This window comes from Aspergillus niger (genome assembly GCF_000002855.4).
Source record: "Aspergillus niger supercontig An10".
In the NCBI taxonomy this organism is placed as follows: Eukaryota; Fungi; Ascomycota; class Eurotiomycetes; order Eurotiales; family Aspergillaceae; genus Aspergillus; species Aspergillus niger.
This window is the reverse complement of record NT_166537.1, coordinates 131,156-150,089: the sequence shown is the minus strand read 5'-3', so window position 1 is coordinate 150,089 and position 18,934 is coordinate 131,156. Positions and strand designations below refer to the sequence as shown.

Below are 18,934 nucleotides of genomic sequence, written 5' to 3'. Positions count from 1 at the left end.
TAGTGAAGTGTACTTGGATTTGTTCGGATCTTGGTGAATTGTGATCCCGTAAGGGTTTCAGTTCTTACTGCAACCGCTTGAATATACATGCACAGAACAGGACGAGGGTCTTGATTGAATTGATGGACTTGGCGCAGAAAGGTTATGAGTTTGGAGCCGTTTGTAGGCGAAGGCGCGCACTGTGCTACCCGATCCTTGCGGTTGCTCCCGGTGCTGCGTAGGCAAGCTCCGTGTGCATCGAAGCAGGCCATGGGTAGGGCCACGTTGGTGGCAGAGGATAGGGTGAAGTGTCTGGCCACCGTGAATCTTCCAACAAACGATGAAGCGAAGAGCCGACAACCAATGGTTGGGCGAAAGATCTACTCTTCTGAAAAGATCTGAGTGATGTGTCTCGTGGCTTTATCCTGGTTTCCTTTATCAGCCATCTAAGCTGCTTTTCCTTAAGACATTCCTCGGGGTACAAAAGTCTCTGGGACCCTACATACGGCAAGATATGTCTCCCAGGTGGCCAGCAGTGTGCTGGTGCTTTCTGGTAATAACAAAACGTTTAACCAGGTAGTAACCAGGTAGTTCACCTTCGCGTCAACCCGACATCGCAACCGTCGTACTCTAAAATCCTCGCAGGCTCTTGCAAGGAGTATAGAGTTTCCATGTTTCTTCCAATAAGACGCACCACATCAGACCCATCGCCATGGAAATTGCGATAGAAGATCAATGCTTCGTTCCAAAGCTCTTCAGCCTTTCCCGTCAACGAATCCCAATTTTCACCATTTGTCCGTTTGTTCTGAATCTCTTCCATGAAACTCCAGGCCAGCTCGTCAATCACTCGCATAGTCTCGGGGTGTCGTCGTCCCCACCATTCAGTATATACTGAAATGACATTGTCGAGCAATTCTCGAGCCTCGGCATACCTACCAAGCCTAGTCAGAGCTCGTCACATGTTCAACTTCACTGACATCCGAGCCGGATGATGGTCATCTTGCCAGTCCTTGTAGCTGGAGCAAATGCACTGAAAAACTTTCAGTGACTCGGATGCAGAGTCTTTTCGCAACAAGACTTCGCCAATATCGTTTAGAATGCGCAGGTACAGGTTGCTTTTCTCCTTACCCATCAGGGCGTGAGCATTTAGCGAGTCTTCCGAGAAGTGCGCAGCTGCATTCCGCAAAAGCATTTCCGCTTCATCTAGTCTGTCGATCATCATATACACCACGGCCTTATTGTACAAGATGGACATGGACGCATTAGGCGTCAAAATATTGTGTTCACTCATCAGTTGGAACGACCTATCGAAAGCGTCTAGGGCGGGCTTCAACTTTCGTTGGGACGTGTAAACCAATCCAAGGTTGGTGATAACGTCAGCTAGGAACTCATTATTGTCCGGGGTGGAATCCTGGATGCTCAGGCCATGTACAATCATACGGTATATGAGCGACGCCTCGACGTACTTCCCAAAACTTCTGAACACATGGCCCAGCTTTTCCAGTTCAGTCAAGTTAGTGTTCGGTCCCCATTTTCCTCCGGTGATGTAACTCCAACATAACTCGACATGGGGCACTAGTCGCCGCATAGTCTCCCAGGCGTTGATCTCAAAAGATCTGGGGACTTTTGCAGCCACGAGAGAGATCACCCAAGATATGTATTCTTTCTCGCTAGCCTTTGCGCGTTGTCTGGCAATCACTTGAATTGCAGGGTGTATCTCCCATGACCTGTCACCCTTGGAGGAGATTTTCATCTCAATGAAGGACAGATCGGCCAAAAGAGGATAGAATCGCCTGAATGGCGTCTTGGATTTAGCCAGTTTTTGCAGCCATTGCGGATAGATATGCTCTGTAGCATCAAGGCAGATGTCGTACCATACGTCACGATTGTGGAGGAAGGTGAAGAGGGTTAATACCTTTGCAGCGGTTGGGTCGACGCTTTCAAGCTCCTCAAAGCTCAGATTCATGGAGCGATATAATGTTTCATCAGGCCCCAAGACTTCACAAGCTTCGTAATGCCCCTTCCACATCTCTAAATACTCCCGAGCTGATAAACGATAGCGACATATAACAGACATCGCAAGACGAAGTGTTAGTGGGAGGCCTCTGACCATGGACACCAGTTCTGCCGCCCCTGCATGTGATACGTTAGCTATAGTTGGAAACAAGGACCAAGACAGGCGTCAGGGAAGTACCTTCCATCAGCTGCGGGTGAACTTGCAACTGGAGTAGACTGAGTGCATCGTTATCATCCAACCCTCTCACCTCGTGGCCAAGGTAGTACTTCTCAACCACATCGCGCCTCCTAGAAGTGAGGAGAACATACCCCCGATTAAGACCACGAATATAGCTGTGGATGTCATAAGAGGGGAACCTATTGTTCGATGAGGGACTGGCTCCATTGACTCCATCAATGACTAGCAGCCATCTCCCATCGGTCATTTGATCCAGCTCAGCAAAGAACAGATCTACGAGATTACGTCGCTTCTCGGCGGCCATATCCAAACTCCCAGAAAAGGAAGGATTTTCCACGCTCCCAGACTTTAGCATGGCAATTACACTTTGCTCAAAACTTTCCTGACTTTCGCCGCTTATCCAGAAGATCTCACGCGCTGGGTGATTAGAACGCTGTTGGCTCACAAACCTAGCAGCCAACTGTGACTTCCCACTGCCAGTGAGGCCCCAGAGGCAGACAACCGACCTTTGTATGGGAGATTGTACTGGAAAGCCCAGCTCCTTCTCCAGGAGAGCCATTTCCTCCTTTCTTCCTACAAAAGCCCACTTTTCTGGTAGCGTCCGTCCTAAACGAAGATCCTGATCTGCGAACGATGTTGATTTCCCGTGTTGTGTATTGTTCTGTAGCGAGACTGCCAAGAGCGGAGAATTAGTCTTGTAGTTTAGAGCTTCCTCAAGTTGTTTCCTTATCGGGGCTAACGTACCGGAGATATGCCTCAGGCTTTGTCGATGTTCAGGAGGCAGGCACAGCAAAACTTCCTTAGCGTATGCCGCTGCAACTATGGCTGAATATGGTTGCCATGCATTGTTTTTGGTCGAATCTGCAAAATCACTGATACCCCTAATAACAGCCACTGGCAACCGTGTCATCATGCCAGCAGCTTCCATTTCCACTGCGATACCGCCATAAAGACTTCTCAGTTGTTCCCTTTTGGCTTTCGATTTCACCACTGTATTTCCGGAGAGAATTGTACCGTAATGGACCTTGGGATGAGTATCAGTGGTATGTATAGCGCCCAGTTCAGGCTTCCGAAACTCGGATAGCGTGTCTAGGACGTGCAAGTGTCTACGGAATCGCAGACCATTCCGGGCTCGAAGTAGGTTAATCACTGATCGCAGCAGGGGGTGGGTGGAGTTTTGCCAGTGTTTCAATTCATAGCCGTCGTCTTCTACTGCCTTTCCAAGGTCATATCCTACTACCCCAGGGCGATCACCTTCGGGGACAGCCACTGCTACATCTCCCAGTTGCATATCGCTGCCTGGCGATGGTATCCCACCAGCAATACCAACCAAGAGTCCCAATTGCAGGTTTGGCAGGTCCCTTACAACTTCGGCGGCCATACTGCCAGACACGGCGAGACCTTGCTCTTGATAGTAACCGACGACAGCCACCTTGTGAGGGCCGATGTCTCCGATCGTATAGACGACGTTCTGTCCTCGGATCCTAGGGGGGACGTCTTCAGAGATATCATCGAGCATGGCAATGGCTGCTCGGAGCTCAACCTCCAATGGGCAAAGCCAGACAATCGTGCAGTCCTCTAGCAGCGTGTCCGATGGTATTGTGAAGCGGGGGGGGCAAGCTTTGGGTGATTCGACTGCCCGTATTCTTTCTGTCACCCTGGGCTGAGGGGCATCACAGCTCAAGCGAATTTTCCTATTTTGAATTCTGGTTTTGTTATTCGCTGTAAGTTCCGTGGGTTTATATGGAGGGTATACCATTGCAGAATTATCTCCTGTCATGGTGGCCGATCGTGGTGGAAAGTGAGGTTGGGCCGCATGCAAGTTGACGTGGCGGCCTGTCAGCCTCGTCACAGTATAATCTGCAGTGTATGACGCCCCTGCACAAGGCCATGTCAGAAACCTCTCCGACATTGTGAACCGCTCCACCACCGCAGAGACGCCCCAGATTGAAACTTGTTCATTTCGATTCAACCACATGTCCCGACCTGTTTCTCCCGCAACCTCCATTGGTACTCACATATCAGGAATTTCCCATCCCCCTGGTTCGCGCAAACGCCGTCGCATCTCCGTTCTGAACGGTATCTCCGGTGATGAACTTTTAAATCGAATTAGTGATTGGGATGATGGACAAAAGTCAGCTTCATCAATATCACATACGTCTCGGAGTTCCCTGTCTTTGTCTGCGATTTCCCCAGCGACTCCCAAGGAGGATAACAAAGCAACGCGAGTCCCTGCACCATCCGTGCTGGTCGATCCCCTACCGCGTGGACATCTTGACGACCCATTCGACTGGTACGAGGATATCGAGGAAGCTCAGGTTCCCACTGAGCTCGACAAGTTAAGGAATGACTATCAAGCCGAACTAAAAGCCAGTCACAGCCGCATTGCTCGCTTGGTGCGACAGATCAACGTTCTGCAAGGGAATATCCGGCTGCAGGCCGCAGAAATTCGATTTCTCAGGGAGCAAAGGGACCACTTTCGCGACATGCAGAGTAACTCCAATGCCGACCCCAAACTGCGCTCGAACTGGGACTCCGAGCAACAGCAGGAACTAATCCAGCTGCAAGCTGAGCAGGTCCAGTCCCTCACCGCTGAAAGAGACTACTATCGCCACGAGCGAGACTACTACCGTGACCGTATTCCTCGCTTAACTTCGCTGACTGGTTCCCCACCACCGCTGCCGAGACCATTGTCACCATACGACCCGAAGACGTCCGTTTTACCGGCTTCGTTGAAGAGTTCGGGGCATCAGGATAAAGCAGAAGGGGATTTTGTTGAGCGCAGCTCCATGTCATTGCACTCTCCCCAGAAGCGCAAGCGTGACACAGCGATCGAAGAAGATTATATTGTCTAAGTGTCACGGATAAGCTCGTGCGATTGAACAGTTGTAGCCTCTGGCCTTATATATTGTAGACGGCATGGTTGACTAAATGTATGGAGTCATCTAATGATGTAGCAGCATTTTCCGTATCAAAGGGTTATTCCAAAATGCTCGACTCACTCGAAAAGAGATTCTTCTGATCTAATGATATGGTTTAACTTAGACTCCGATCATCTACGCAGATTAGTTATAGTTAATTGCCTTTGCTAGCTTACAAAGCATATCAGGAGCAGATCTTATCTCACGCATTATATCGGCTAGAATAAGGTATTCTATTCCAACTTATGTATGTAAAGGCATTCTCTCATGCCCGAAGCATTCTTTCCCCACTAATTATTCTACGTGTCTTTCTAGTAAGTTAGGAACCCCAAACCCCAATGTATTTCTGTGTAACCTCTTTTAGATGCTTCTAAAACTTTACCTATTCTAACGTAGACAAACAGTCTTCTACAAATATCCTAAATTCACACCGATGTAGTACCAACCAAACCAAAATATCCACCTCAATTCCCCACCCCAAAGAAACCGACCGATAGACCACCCTCCCCAACTCCCCAACTCCCCAACCCAGTCGGGAAACGCAACCACAACCACAACCACAATGAAAGTTCTCCACTCTTCCTCACACATCCGGCAAACCCATTCCGTGAAGAAATCCATAGTTACCCACACTCTGTACTTGATTGATAATCAAACTCCCATTTACCCTCCCCGCAGTGGGGCATATCGTGACATCAACATTATTTCTCCAAAATTCCCTTCTTTTTTTTCCCTCCTTTTTATCTTCCCCTCATCCTTCACATTCCCCTAATTGCACATATCTCAATAAACTATTACCACTACAACTACAACCAAACAGAGGACGAGAAACAGAAGACAAAATGTCCCTCACCCAATGGACCACAACCCTGACGGGCCTCTCCTCCCTCACCAAATCCACCACCAACATCCCGATCCCAACCCCAGGAGATCATGAAGTCCTCGTTGAGATCCACGCCGTATCTCTAAATTACCGCGATGTAGAGGGTACTCCCATTCCTATTCCCCACCCCATCCTCATCACTATAACCCCATACTAACGATGAAATACAATAAATAGTAACAAAAGGCGAATACACCCACCACAAATCCACCTCCTCTATCGCCCCGCTGGAACAAAAAGTCCCCTGCTCCGACATGTGCGGCACCGTCACGCACATCGGTCCCAACGTCACTCGCTTCCAGCCCGGTGATCGCGTGCTCTCGACCTTCCTTCCGGATCACATCACCGGTCAGGTTACGGATAAAGAATTGGCGACGGGATTAGGACACCCCCAGCCGGGCGTGTTGGCGACGCATAGGGTGTTTCCGGAGCATGGGCTTGTCAAGGCACCCAAGCACCTTGGGGATGTGGAGGCAAGTACGTTGCCGATTGCGAGTGTGACGGCTTGGATGAGTTTGGAGGAGAGGATTAAGTTGAGAAGTGGACGCGGGGCTGGGGAGGGTGGTGAGGTGGTGGTGCTGTTGCAGGGGACTGGGGGTGTTGCGGTTGCGGGGTTGCAGATTGCGAAGGGGTTGGGGGCTACAGGTATGTTCATTGCGGTTCCCTTCGGGGGTGAAGATTGGTTTGGGGTGACGATGCTAATGAAATTGTGGATATAGTGATTATCACGTCGTCGTCGGATGAGAAGCTCGAGAAAGCGAAGGCGCTGGGTGCGGACTACACTATTAATTATCGGACTACGCCAGACTGGGACCAGGAGGTTCTGCGCATTACGAAGGGGAAGGGGGTGGATGTTATTCTTGAGACTGGGGGTGCGAGAACGCTGAGGAAGAGTTTCGAGTGTATTGCCTTTGGGGGTTTGATTAACTGCATTGGGTATTTGTCGGGCAAGGTGGATGATCCGGAGGATCGAATCAATGTGAATCTGCTGGCGCTACGACGGACCGTTACTCTGCAGGGTATTATTAATGGTCCGAGGGATCGGTTTGAGGAGATGGTGGGATTCTATGAGGAGAAGGGCATCAAGCCGGTGGTGTCGAAGGTTTTTGGGTTTGAGGAGGCTGATCAGGCGTTTAGGTTCTTGGAAAGTGGAGGGCATTTTGGGAAGGTTGTTATTCAAGTTCCTTGAGCGTGTAATTCATTCTCGGGTTGTGTATGGAGAATCAGTGTATTGATAGAAGCTATTGATTAGCTCCGTCGGAGGGAGGCAAATCCGACGAATGTCCCAGATCTTCACCCAGCTGCTTGCCTCCCTCTGCAGTGATGGGTTTGCAGTCTTGCAGCACGAACAGCATTCGCGTCCAGTTCTCCTTGCTTGGGTTGCGCCATCCGTGCATCGTCCCCCGCTGCACGGCTATGTCGCCCTTCTTCATCGTCACTTTCTCCCCCGAGTCCAGCTCCATGATGATTTCGCCCTCCAGGACAACTCCGTAGTCTAAACTCCGCGTGCGGTGCATGAATGGGTCTGTGTTTGGCGCAAAGTCCACCACGCGGCAGACGGTGCCGTTGGGGCTGACGAGCCCGAGGTTCTTGGATTCCATTTTGGCAGTGTGGGTAGAAATATCGGCGTCATTGTTGAGGTCGGGCGGGAAGGACGAGGTCGTGTAGGCGACGCTGAAGCCGAATCTGTCGTCCCCGATGCTTGACCAGTCGCCTGCTGTGGAGGAGTGTATTATTGCCTCGCCAGAGGAGTTGTGGGAGGTTATGTGGCGAGTGTAGTTGGGGAGGCCGGAGGGGACAGCCATGGTGTATAGCTGTTTCAAGGTAGGTATTTGGTTGAGCAGAAGAGAAATGGGTTGGAAAGGGAGAAAGCTGGAGGGAGGGGGAGGGGTATAAGTGCTGTTGACTGCATCAGGAATGCTGCAGATCCCCCGCCCGCTTGTGGCTGGCTGCTGATATGCAAGATGCGCTGGCACGATCTGGTTTGTTCGGAGGAAGGATAGACCGAGGCTGAAGATGTGTTTTGCATGTTTACTTCTTCGGGCCTCCTTTACTCCTTGTGTTCCCGGTGAAGTTGGTCGTAACACGAGCTAAGTGTTGTGGTTGGTCCGCATTATAGTTCCAGGCAAGCTTGTGAAGCTGCTCGCACGGACAACCCATTTAGAGCTCTGGAATGACGAACATTTACGAGTCTTGACGTAGCAACAATGGGATTGAACCATCAAACAGGAACTCCCTTGTCGTTGACCATGGTTCAAGTCTATCTCCCGAGGTACCACCCATAGATGATGTGGCAGCCTGGACAAGCCACAGACTCCCAACGTCATTGTCCTTCTTCAACTCATTTGTTGCTCGATCAGCGCCACCGATCATCCATCTCCATCTAATGCTGCATACACTTGCTGATCATCCGATGTTTCCACCAGTAGAAGCGTCGATACAGAAGCGGCAAGAAAAGACCAAGGCACACCCAGACACCCTGCCAGAAGAGGGTCCTGTCCGATCTGAGCTGGAACAGCGCACAGAAATGAACGGGGTAGAAGTCCTAGCAGCATGCCGGCAAGAAAGAGAAGGAGAGACCCAGAGACGACGGTCAATCCTGGCCATGTTGAAGGGGAAGCATCACCAGAAAATAGCTCGTCATGAAGAACACCAGGGCGAATCTCAAACCGACCAATCCAAGGGAAAACAGCCGCAAAGGGAAGTGCCTGGAGAGCAAGTTCCAGATACCCCTCGCAGCGGCGTGCATGTCCCCACCGCTATCCCAACTCTAGGAACAACGCGCGCTGGCTCCCATCAGAACCCAACCCTAGGGTTAGTTGAAGATGCCATCATCCAGGTCGACCATCTCCAAGTTAAAATAGTCAAGTCATGGCAGACCATCGACACCGTCTTAAAGGCTAAGACTGCTGGTATGCCCATGATCAAATCCCAAGTATACGCCCTCGAGTGCAGAGACATGGCCGAAACGCTATATGAGTACATGAGCAAGGGCCTCAAGGAGATGACATCGACACGAGATCAAATATGCGAAGCCTTCGAGCGTGATCCTGATCTGCAGCATCACCACCAAATCTTATGGATATCAGCCGTAAAGGCAGAAACAAAGGCTCAAGACATAATGCGCTTATACAAGGCCTTGGCAGCGGACATAAATCAAACCCTGGGTGCATATCACATGGCCCGTTCCACAGCTATGATGAACCGAGAGACCTTTACGCACACAAAATTGAAACACATCGAGAACGCCGCGAGGGAACGCCGCCCAAGCCGAGTGCCCCAAACCCAGTCTCAGGAAAGTCAATACATCGCTCGGACCGTAGTGCCACTCACAGGACCAGCGACTCCTGGGTACTCAGGATATCCCAATCCCATAGCCATGGATGTTCAGGAGGGCGAAGAGCAATCCCCCGATATCCCACTTGTTATGGAAGTGCCTCGCTTTCCACTGAATCTTCCTCCGCAAAAGACAGTCCCAAAGATATCAGACAATATCCCCACTAGTGCACCTAATATCGATCGTCCCGTTTGCAACGAACAGAAGGCGGAAGAGAACACGAAGCAAGGCCGGCCAGGTGTATTGGCCACGAAAAAGATGCATATCTTCAGAACGGCGAGTCAACCCTTCTTTCTTCTATTATCGTCTGTTGAGGAGGCTCTTTAATAACTATCTTCATAGCTCTTGCGAGCCGGCTGAATTAGCATAACTGTGTTGAATTGTTTTGTCCGAAGCAGGTTCCGGACCAGATTGAGTACCTTTGACGTCAAGCAGGGACGCCTCGTTATGTGCCACCTCCGGTTCAAGTGGTTCAACGAACGCCAAACACCAGAGCTGAGAGCCAAGCCATCTGCGCTGTAAAGTAAAGGATAAGGAAATGCAAGCATCATGGTCCTGTCGACCATCCATGCAGCTTATCTCAATCGGACTTGGAGCATGGATCTCGATGACACAGTGGGACTGGATCTCTGAATACTGGGCCAGAATTCCGGATGCTTCGACGGAAGGGGACTAAACGGGGTGGTGGCCGAGAGAATCCGCGAAGCTGTGGCACATATATATTTCCAGATCAGGTGGTCGCATCCCGCGGCCTCAGGCACACAAACACAACTTTTTGTTTGGAGAGGATCTACGGGTGACATTTACATACTGCACCAAGAATGTTGCTAATGTGAAATTACTTAATCAATTCATACATTAACGCTATAACATGCCGTTAAGAGGAGGATATCCAGCCACCCAACCACGTAGAACAACCCAGCCTGGGAACACCAAGATGACACCAGACGTTATGCAGGGTAAACATAAATTGTTGATGACCACCAACAGACAAGAAGAGAAAGCGACCCCAGTTCAAACCTCGCCAGCCAGGGGAGAAAGCAATCAACGATGAGGAACCAATTTCTGGAGATGCAAAAGAAGGGTATATGGCGAAAGGTCTAGGTCATGGCAAAGGAAATGTGAAGGGCAGAAAAAAAAAAGGGGGGGTGCCCAGAAACTTGGAGTAAATGGCAAATGGAAAATATAGCTGTCCGCAGCGTAACACCTATTCAGAATAGCCATTAGGGATATCATATCATCATCAACCTGGTAGTCCGGCGCTCCGGGAAACGTCGCGCGGGAGGAAGGGGTCCCGTCGCTGCGTACGGCCCATCGACCGGGCCGGGTGGTCGCAGTCCACGACCCCGTCCGCGACCGGGTCCAAAGCCAGGACCAGGACCAGGGCCAGGAGGGCCCATGTACCCCGGAGGCGGTGGTGGATATCCACGGCCGGACGGGGCTAACGGAGACGAGGGCATGGTTGGACGGCGAGGACGAGGCGGTGGCGGCGTAGCAGCTGCCGCCCGTCGTGCGTCACGTTCGCAGTATACCTGACCATACCATTCAAAGTAATCCCCCTTCAGAGGAATCTGGCAGGTGCGGCATTTCAGGCAGTCCGGGTGGAATTTCTGACGATCCGCGGGCCCACGGCCGCGGCGCTCAACAGTCTCTAGGTACTGGCCCTCAATGCCAGTATGGCAGGTCTGGCAAAGGGAGCCGTTTCGTTCATGATAGTGCTGGGCACAATAGGGACGATCTTCCAGGACGTAAAAGTCGGCCGTCTGGAAGGGAGTCCGGCACTGGAAGCACACGAAACAGGCGCGGTGGTATCGGCCCGTCAGACGGCCGTCGGCCGACGACACGGACTTGCCCATGATCATTTCACCGCAACCACGACAGGGGCCCTTGGGCCGAGGTGAGGGTCGCGGCGGCGGTGCCGTCGCAGAACGCACCATCCCTGGTCGGGGTGGGTTCTCCTCCTCCCCCTCAGGACGCCGGGGTTTCTTTTCAGAAACAAGCGACAGGCTACCCTGACTAATGGCAGGGTCAGTTGGCGAGTCAGGGCTGAATAAGGCTTCTGGAATCCGCGGTGGCTCGAGGGCGGTCGGACTTTCGAGGACCGGTTCGTCCAGCACAGGCTGCTGGGGCTTCTTCTCTTCCGCCACAACAGGACCCAGACGACCCTGATCTGAGGGTTTCCGTCGGGACATGCTGGCTTCCGATGGCAGACTGGATAGAGACGTTCCACTGCGGGTGGTGTCTGACGGTGAGGAGTCCGACGAGGTTATTGAACTATTCGCAGTGTGGTCGACCTCTAGTCCCAGTGCTCGTGCGAAGTTGGAAACAGAGTTGTTCCCGTCACTAGCCGAATCAGAATCCTTCCTTTGATTGGTATCTCGCTCATTCGAGCGACCGGATTCCGCGTCTGCTGGCTGGAGGAAATCGGAGCTTTGTGGCTTGAAGGCCTTGTACTCCCCGTTGGCCGGGGTCGCAGGCGAAGCCAGTGGCTCATTTGGTAGCTCAAAGTCGAGCGGGGGTCCATAGGAACTCTGGGCCGGGCTTTGGAAGAACAACTCTGCGGATCCACGGTTGCTGCTAAGACGATCGGAGTTGCTATTGGTATGCGATGAGACTCGGAGCGCACTTGCATTGACATGGTCAATCTCAGCCTTGGCACTCGTCGGCCGTTCCGACACCCCGAAATCGAAGCCACTGTATATTTCACCCCTGCCTTCACGCTTGTCCGCGACTTCGGCGACGGAGGAATCCGAAATCCTGGAGGGGCGCAGGAGTTGCTGCGGTGCAGTAGACGGAACCGGGGGAGCATCATCCACAAACTTGTACGGATCGCGCGCGACGCTCCCAAACGAAGGCCGACGGCTCGACATGGCAGTCGACCGCTTGGAATTCCTATTGTCTCCATACCGCGTGCTTGCCAGCGATGTCCGGTAGCTGCTTTTGCTGTCTATCGAAGCGCCATGTTTATGGCCCACGCCCATGGCCGTCGCAGGAGGGTCATCTTTCGGGAGCGGTGGCGGAGGTACATCGTCTGAAAGCGCATTTCGGTCCAACGCAGGTGCTAATCGAGCTGATGGCATTGGAGGTGCTGACCTGGGGTCCTTTGCGCTCGGCATACCACCCGGGCGTCTGTCCGACATGGAACGGGGTAGGGGGAAGGTAGCAAATGCGGTTTCCAGGTTGATCGAATCCGGGGATTGCGGTTCGTCGGGCAAAGGAGAGGTCTGGCTGCGCTGGAGAGCTCTAAACGGCGACCGTTGACCTGAAGACGTCGAAAGAGGGGAAGGGACCAACGGGTCGTGGTTGGCTATCGGACTTGCGGGGTTCAAGAAAGGACGATCTGGAAGGTCGGTGTTAACTGCATGAGACGCATAACTCTAATATATGGATGGCGCAGGCTCGCGTGGTGTCCAAAATAAACATACTGGCCATTGCAGGGTCAATGCGAGGCGGAGGGCCGGACCTTCCGGGCTTGGAGGTCCAGGCATCGCTGGGAGTTCTGGACGGTAACCCATTGTCTGATTTGGGCGGGGGCGGCGGAGGGGATTGGGAGGGCGAAGGAGTTGCTGCAAGGGACCGGTCAACACATTGCATTCCAACGGTGAACAGCATAGCTGGGGTAGAGAAAGATTGGGGGAGAATCTTTACCTGGCATTGGTTTGGCACACACATGATCGCCCATGGAGGAGATTTCCACGCTCATTCCACAATTGGAGCACTTGATCATGGGCAGTAGGCCCCCCTCCATGATGGATGCCATGCTGGGCAACGGCGAAAGTCTACAATAGCGAACAGATATCCACCAGTCACTGGCTCATTGGAATGAGCGGGCGGAGGGGGGTGAGGGGGGGAAAAGTGGCTCGTCCAGGCCACGCCGGGCGCGTGCTTTAAGGGTCGTGTGAATCTATGCAGTGCAGGACTCCTCGCATGAGGGGAACAGTCTCATCCCCAGATGTCAAGGGCACGACACGACGCGACAGGACGATCTGGATGGAGCCAGAAGGAGCTGGGTTAGAGACGCATGGATGTCGGAGCTGGAAAGAGGAGAGAGAGATGAAAGCACAAGCACCAACCATTGTTGACTGGGGGGGCGTGTGGGAAGGGCCCATCCAAAATACTAATAGTAGTAAACTCTTGGCTGGGGGGGGAGAGAGCACTAACCATTAGACTAGACTAGCCTGGTTGCCAGTGTAGTGAGTGTCCAGTGGGTGGATAGTTAGCCCGTCTGGGATGCAGAAAAGCCCGATTCTAGTTGGGTGGGACTGAGAGAACTTCCTCGTGTGTTCGCCGTGGGAAGTTGGAAGTTTGGGGCGATCCACGAACCCTTCCAGCAATGTTTCCCCCTGATTGGCCCTGCGGCAGTCCAGCCAACACGCGTTGTTGCTTTTAGCACCACATCATGTCTCTCTCCTTGACAACACTAGAAGGTCCGGCTGCAGCTCGCCGCGGGTCGGAACACATTCTTCTTCGGTGTCAGCGCAGCGATTGGCATGGATTCTTACTAACAGCAGAAACCTGTAACTAGTGAGGCTGATTTCCTCTCCGAATGTGTCTTCAGTAGAATTATTTCATGACTATCGAACGGGCGATTGATTCCTATGGATGAGCATACACTGTGTACACCCACTGACCGAGAGTTACTCCGGTCGCGCATCCCATACTCACTCACTTTACTTTCGCTCCGAACCCCCCCGGTCAAGCCTCTTAATTTTCGTGTTCACACTCAATATCGGGTTTGAACTCTCATTTATTTTTATCTACCCCTTTCCCACATCCCCAATCAGTTTGCAACAATAGCTGATTTCGTGACGTTCAGACGATAGTGTTGCCTCCCAGGCATTTTAGCCCCTGAACCATCCATCATCCACCGCAGATCATCCTTCAGGGGCAACCCGCCCCGTGACTAACGACGATTCTCCCGTCCTCCCCCAGCCTAACTTGGCAAATGGCAACTAGCTCACTATGTTTTTCACGGTGTCATCCGTCTGTCACCCCCCAGGACGGAGGAGTATCCTTCTGTGACTTAACTTGCAGGTCTCCAAGTGGGAGTGGGAACGCACAAGCCTCGTCTCTCGGTTGGAGGTTTACGCCAATAACCTTCCCCTATTCCATCCCCCCCTATACCGTGCCTCTTACTTCTTCTTCCATTTCAAGCATCTTCAATAGTCCTTTACACTTCGAGGCATACCAGCACAGGCCCCCAGAGGTGACATCTCATGCCGTGATCCCAATCTTAACGCTCAAGATGGCGATGGACAATCACCCCAACCAGTAACCCCGCAACCAGATGTGATTTGCATCTACCCCATCTCCCAGCTACAAAGTATATTCCGGAAGCTTAAGCAGGAAGCAAGGGGCCCGGTTTAGCAGAGCGTATACGCTGTCATTCCTTGGTTAGACCCGACGATCTGGGAAACCGATGGCCTGTCACAGCTGGCAGATATATGTTTAGAAACTGTCCGAATTTCGAGAACAGACGGCCGGTCACACAGAGACGTCGTAACCCCTCGACTGCCCTCACGCATCCTGGTGGACCGATTGTGCGGGCGACGCAGATCGAAACCTTCTGCTGATTCTTAGCTGTGTAGCGTCCAGGAACCGGTGACCTCCGTACCATGGCTCGGTTTCAATAGTACCCGGCAGTCGGCGACGCGCATTGCTCTCAAGATTGAGTAGGATACCTAAGGATTGTAAACCATGATGACATTCTTTGTGCGTAGTCGAGGTTCAATCTCATGATCTGGCGGACGACAGGCCATGGGTACCTGCCTACGGATTATGCACGACTGCTGTCTTGTGTCCGATTGGCGGACAATATCCCTCCCCTAGCAGTACTCTGTAGTGCCGCAGTGTGCAGTAATGTACTGGTGTAATGCTCCACGCAAGCTCTGGATACATACCACTATATCCTAAACGCAAAACCTTTGAATAGAACCACTTCTTTTGGATGATGGATCCCACATGGTCTGACTATATATTCTGCTGCGCGTCAAGCGGCTATCTCACTGTCTGACACTGAGTCGCTCGTCGTCAGCCCATGGCGTTTGAGTCGGTTAGTTTTGCTTGCCGAAGGTCTAGCCGAGTCTCTGCCCGAATGTTTCCCGCCCTCCGCCAATCCCACGGCCGATGGACAGCCTCAGGCTGCCTTCCAGCCCATGGATGCCGTGTTGCCTGAGGACCTTGCAGCGGGCGCTATCACATGATTGTGTCAACAGCAAGCAATGAGGAGCAGATCATGATTGGTGTGCTTAGCTTGAACCCTACTACTAAATTGCACACAGTCATTGGAACACCACACACAGTGCAATGGTGGGGACAAGCGCCAAATAGACTCGTCTCCTTTTCACAATCCAGGCAGCAGTCCTGTTGGGCCGTTGTGCACGCATTACCGATGGAATAGTCCAGGGGTCGTGATCCTACCACGGCTCGTCTGCCGAGCTCTCCGCTGCTCCCCTGCCCACACACCACGAGCTTCCTGTCGAGCTTGCTTGCCCGTGGCAATTCTGATTCGTTCTGATGCATTATATCTCATGACTATTCTTCTCCTATGAAGCAGCCTCCTGGCATATATTCTGCAATATTAACTGGCACAAGTCTCGCTTCAGTCTGGTGTCAGCGTCGGCAATCAACTCCTCATTATCGCGATTCGCGGGCGGAGCCCCGCGACTCCGACTGCCTGCTAGTAACCGACCCACCATCGATGATGGATGGAGCCCAGGCCACATTCCGTCCCGGGCCTGGGGAGTCCGGTGCCAGTCCTTGAGTTCAACTGTCTTCGTCCCATCTTTAGGACACCGCTGCTGGGCTTTTTCCTGGGGATAATCATGGCACCCATGATTCTATCTCGCCGTTCGTGGGCTAGCGGCAGGCCAATGCCGGGAACGGCACAGCGGGCCTTTATCGAGACACTGCCAGGCTATGGCAGAGTTGTATAGCGGAATGGCCATTTTGAGCTGGAAGGAATAGATTCAAGGTACTCGAGAGTCACAATCCGTAAGCCACATTCACTCCGTATCATTATCTAGCCTCTCATTCACCAGTCAAACTCATGAGTGTCCGGTAGACATAGGCACGATCTGCTCACCGCAATTGTCATTTGTGGGATGTGCTGGACATACTTGGCCATTTACGCTTTTACGCGGGCGCTCGGAAGTCAACACCTCGCTAGACAATCCCTGAAGCCTGTCATTTGCCAGGAAGGTGGACTAGTGCACTGTTGAGCTGGTTGGGGGTGCGGAGCAGTTTGGATCCGGATACGGTCAGCAACGTGACCCGCCGTATAAGTACCGCTCCCTCCTCGCTTTCCCTCGACCCTTCCTCCTTCTACCACCCATCAATACCTTCAGTTCGTTAGCAATCGTCTTCCCGTCGTTCAATTCAACTTCTGATCACACTCTCTGAGGCGTGGTCGAATATAAACCGTCAAAATTTTCGCCACACTTCTTAACTCGTAAGTTCCCCACCATTCTCCGCGGTCTCCCGACGATGGCTGCCCCTATCCCAGTGCTCCAGGAACAGCAATTGGACCTTCCTCCAAGCAATCCCACTTTCCAGGGTCTTCTTATGGCTAATCTGTCTCCTTTCCTTTAGGCGGCACCACCCGTTCAACGGCCGGCGCTCATCCAACCGTGGTGGGGCACCGGACTACGCATTATACGTCCAGTAAACAACTCGCAGTCTGAACACTCGTATTATCTGTCTCGCACTCCAATCTGTCAACTGTGAACAATGGCTCCCCACGCAAGCTCGGATGTTGCTGCCAATGGCGCCGTGAACGGGTCCGCTCGTGCCAACGCTCCTTTGTTTACCGTCAACTCGCCCAACGTCGTGTACACCGACAATGAAATCAGAAGCCAGTATGCTTATCATACCACTGATATCACCCGCACTGCCGACAACAAGCTCGTTGCCACTCCCAAGGCCACCAACTACCACTTCAAGGTCGACCGCAAGGTGGGCAAGGTGGGCGTCATGATGGTCGGCTGGGGTGGTAACAATGGTTCCACCGTGACCGCAGGTATCCTTGCCAACCGCCGTGGTCTCGAATGGGAGACCCGCGAGGGCATGCGCGCCTCCAACTACTACGGCTCTGTGGTCATGGGTTCCACCATCAAGCTCGGTACTGACGCCAAGACCGGTGAGGAGATTAACATTCCTTTCCACGACATGCTGCCCATGGTCCACCCCAATGATCTCGCTATTGGTGGCTGGGACATTAGCAGCCTGAACCTTGCCGATTCCATGGACCGTGCCCAGGTCCTGGAGCCTACCCTCAAGCAGCAGGTTCGTAAGGAGATGGCCGAGATGAAGCCCCTGCCTAGTATCTACTACCCGGACTTTATCGCTGCCAACCAGGAGGACCGGGCCGACAATGTGCTCGAGGGCTCCAAGGCATGCTGGGCTCATGTTGAGAAGATCCAGCAGGACATTCGGTGAGTCTGCTTTCGAGTAATTATTGCTTCCTCACTGACCCAAACAGCGACTTCAAGGCTCAGAACGGCCTCGACAAGGTCATCGTGATGTGGACTGCCAACACCGAGCGTTACGCCGACATCCTGCCTGGCGTCAATGACACGGCCGACAACCTCCTCAACGCTATCAAGACCGGCCACCTGGAGGTGTCCCCGTCCACTGTCTTTGCTGTGGCCTGTATCCTGGACAACGTTCCCTTCATCAACGGCTCTCCCCAGAACACCTTTGTTCCCGGTGCCATCCAGTTGGCTGAGCAGCACAAGGCCTTCATTGGCGGAGACGACTTCAAGTCTGGCCAGACCAAAATGAAGTCGGCTCTGGTTGACTTCTTGATCAACGCCGGTATCAAGCTCACCTCGATTGCCAGCTACAACCACCTGGGCAACAACGACGGCAAGAACTTGAGCTCCCAGAAGCAGTTCCGGTCCAAGGAGATCTCCAAGTCCAACGTGGTGGACGACATGGTCGCGGCTAACAAGATCCTCTACGCCGAGGACGAGCACCCCGACCACACCGTGGTGATCAAGTACATGCCTGCGGTGGGCGACAACAAGCGCGCGCTCGACGAGTACTACGCGGAGATCTTCATGGGTGGCCACCAGACCATCAGTCTGTTCAACATCTGCGAGGACTCCCTGCTGGCGTCTCCCTTGATCATTGATCTGGTGCTGATTGCGGAGATGATGACCCGCATCAGCTGGAAGTCGGACGAGGCGGCCGAGTACAAGGGCTTCCACAGCGTGCTCAGCGTGCTCAGCTACATGCTCAAGGCGCCTCTGACTCCCCCTGGCACTCCTGTGGTCAACTCGCTGACCAAGCAGCGCAGTGCCTTGACCAACATCTTCCGGGCGTGCGTTGGACTGCAGCCTGAATCCGAGATGACTCTGGAGCACAAGCTGTTCTAGACACCCACCTAGTAATGCTTAGCCATCATGCTAGGCGTTGATCACACTTTACCCATTGTTAGCCAACTACAGCCACTCTTTGAATATCAGTGACTACCATTCGTATCACCATTCTTCTCATATCTCTCTCATTGTATATCACTATCACTTCGTATACCACACATCCGTAGATATCTACTGCGTCTTCCCCAAATCCGAATAAGCATTCAACGCCAACTGCCCTCCTAAATGCGCAAACAGAAT

At 52.7% G+C, this 18,934-nt stretch overlaps 8 protein-coding genes across 8 annotated transcripts; 4 read left to right on the top strand and 4 right to left on the bottom strand.

Moving 5' to 3' along the window:
• Nucleotides 1-571: 571 nt before the first annotated feature.
• An10g00600 (uncharacterized protein) lies at nucleotides 572-3,692 on the bottom strand (the record flags this gene model as incomplete). The annotated part of the gene is made up of 3 exons (XM_059749955.1): nucleotides 572-911; nucleotides 957-2,112; nucleotides 2,174-3,692. 3 exons carry the CDS (start codon nucleotides 3,690-3,692, stop codon nucleotides 572-574), a joined length of 3,015 nt encoding a protein of 1,004 aa, XP_059601498.1.
• A 457-nt stretch (nucleotides 3,693-4,149) lies between these two features.
• On the top strand, nucleotides 4,150-5,028 carry An10g00590 (uncharacterized protein; the record flags this gene model as incomplete). Its single annotated transcript, XM_059749954.1, has 1 exon — nucleotides 4,150-5,028. One exon carries the CDS (start codon nucleotides 4,150-4,152, stop codon nucleotides 5,026-5,028), a length of 879 nt encoding a protein of 292 aa, XP_059601497.1.
• Nucleotides 5,029-5,209: 181 nt separating this feature from the next.
• An10g00580 (hypothetical protein) lies at nucleotides 5,210-5,715 on the bottom strand (the record flags this gene model as incomplete). The annotated part of the gene is made up of 4 exons (XM_059749953.1): nucleotides 5,210-5,229; nucleotides 5,271-5,312; nucleotides 5,429-5,476; nucleotides 5,526-5,715. 4 exons carry the CDS (start codon nucleotides 5,713-5,715, stop codon nucleotides 5,210-5,212), a joined length of 300 nt encoding a protein of 99 aa, XP_059601496.1.
• Nucleotides 5,716-5,936: 221 nt separating this feature from the next.
• Nucleotides 5,937-7,166, top strand: An10g00570 (uncharacterized protein; the record flags this gene model as incomplete). Its single annotated transcript, XM_001402414.1, has 3 exons — nucleotides 5,937-6,081; nucleotides 6,155-6,622; nucleotides 6,697-7,166. 3 exons carry the CDS (start codon nucleotides 5,937-5,939, stop codon nucleotides 7,164-7,166), a joined length of 1,083 nt encoding a protein of 360 aa, XP_001402451.1.
• A 52-nt stretch (nucleotides 7,167-7,218) lies between these two features.
• On the bottom strand, nucleotides 7,219-7,494 carry An10g00560 (uncharacterized protein; the record flags this gene model as incomplete). The annotated part of the gene is made up of 1 exon (XM_001402413.3): nucleotides 7,219-7,494. The coding sequence occupies one exon, from the start codon at nucleotides 7,492-7,494 to the stop codon at nucleotides 7,219-7,221; it is 276 nt and encodes a 91-aa protein (XP_001402450.3).
• A 690-nt stretch (nucleotides 7,495-8,184) lies between these two features.
• An10g00550 (hypothetical protein) lies at nucleotides 8,185-9,641 on the top strand (the record flags this gene model as incomplete). The annotated part of the gene is made up of 2 exons (XM_059749952.1): nucleotides 8,185-8,249; nucleotides 8,291-9,641. The coding sequence occupies 2 exons, from the start codon at nucleotides 8,185-8,187 to the stop codon at nucleotides 9,639-9,641; spliced, it is 1,416 nt and encodes a 471-aa protein (XP_059601495.1).
• A 905-nt stretch (nucleotides 9,642-10,546) lies between these two features.
• Nucleotides 10,547-13,062, bottom strand: An10g00540 (uncharacterized protein; the record flags this gene model as incomplete). The annotated part of the gene is made up of 3 exons (XM_059749951.1): nucleotides 10,547-12,672; nucleotides 12,740-12,928; nucleotides 12,963-13,062. The coding sequence occupies 3 exons, from the start codon at nucleotides 13,060-13,062 to the stop codon at nucleotides 10,547-10,549; spliced, it is 2,415 nt and encodes an 804-aa protein (XP_059601494.1).
• Nucleotides 13,063-17,042: 3,980 nt separating this feature from the next.
• An10g00530 (uncharacterized protein) lies at nucleotides 17,043-18,691 on the top strand (the record flags this gene model as incomplete). The annotated part of the gene is made up of 2 exons (XM_001402410.3): nucleotides 17,043-17,746; nucleotides 17,794-18,691. The coding sequence occupies 2 exons, from the start codon at nucleotides 17,043-17,045 to the stop codon at nucleotides 18,689-18,691; spliced, it is 1,602 nt and encodes a 533-aa protein (XP_001402447.1).
• Between the last annotated feature and the right edge of the window lie 243 nt (nucleotides 18,692-18,934).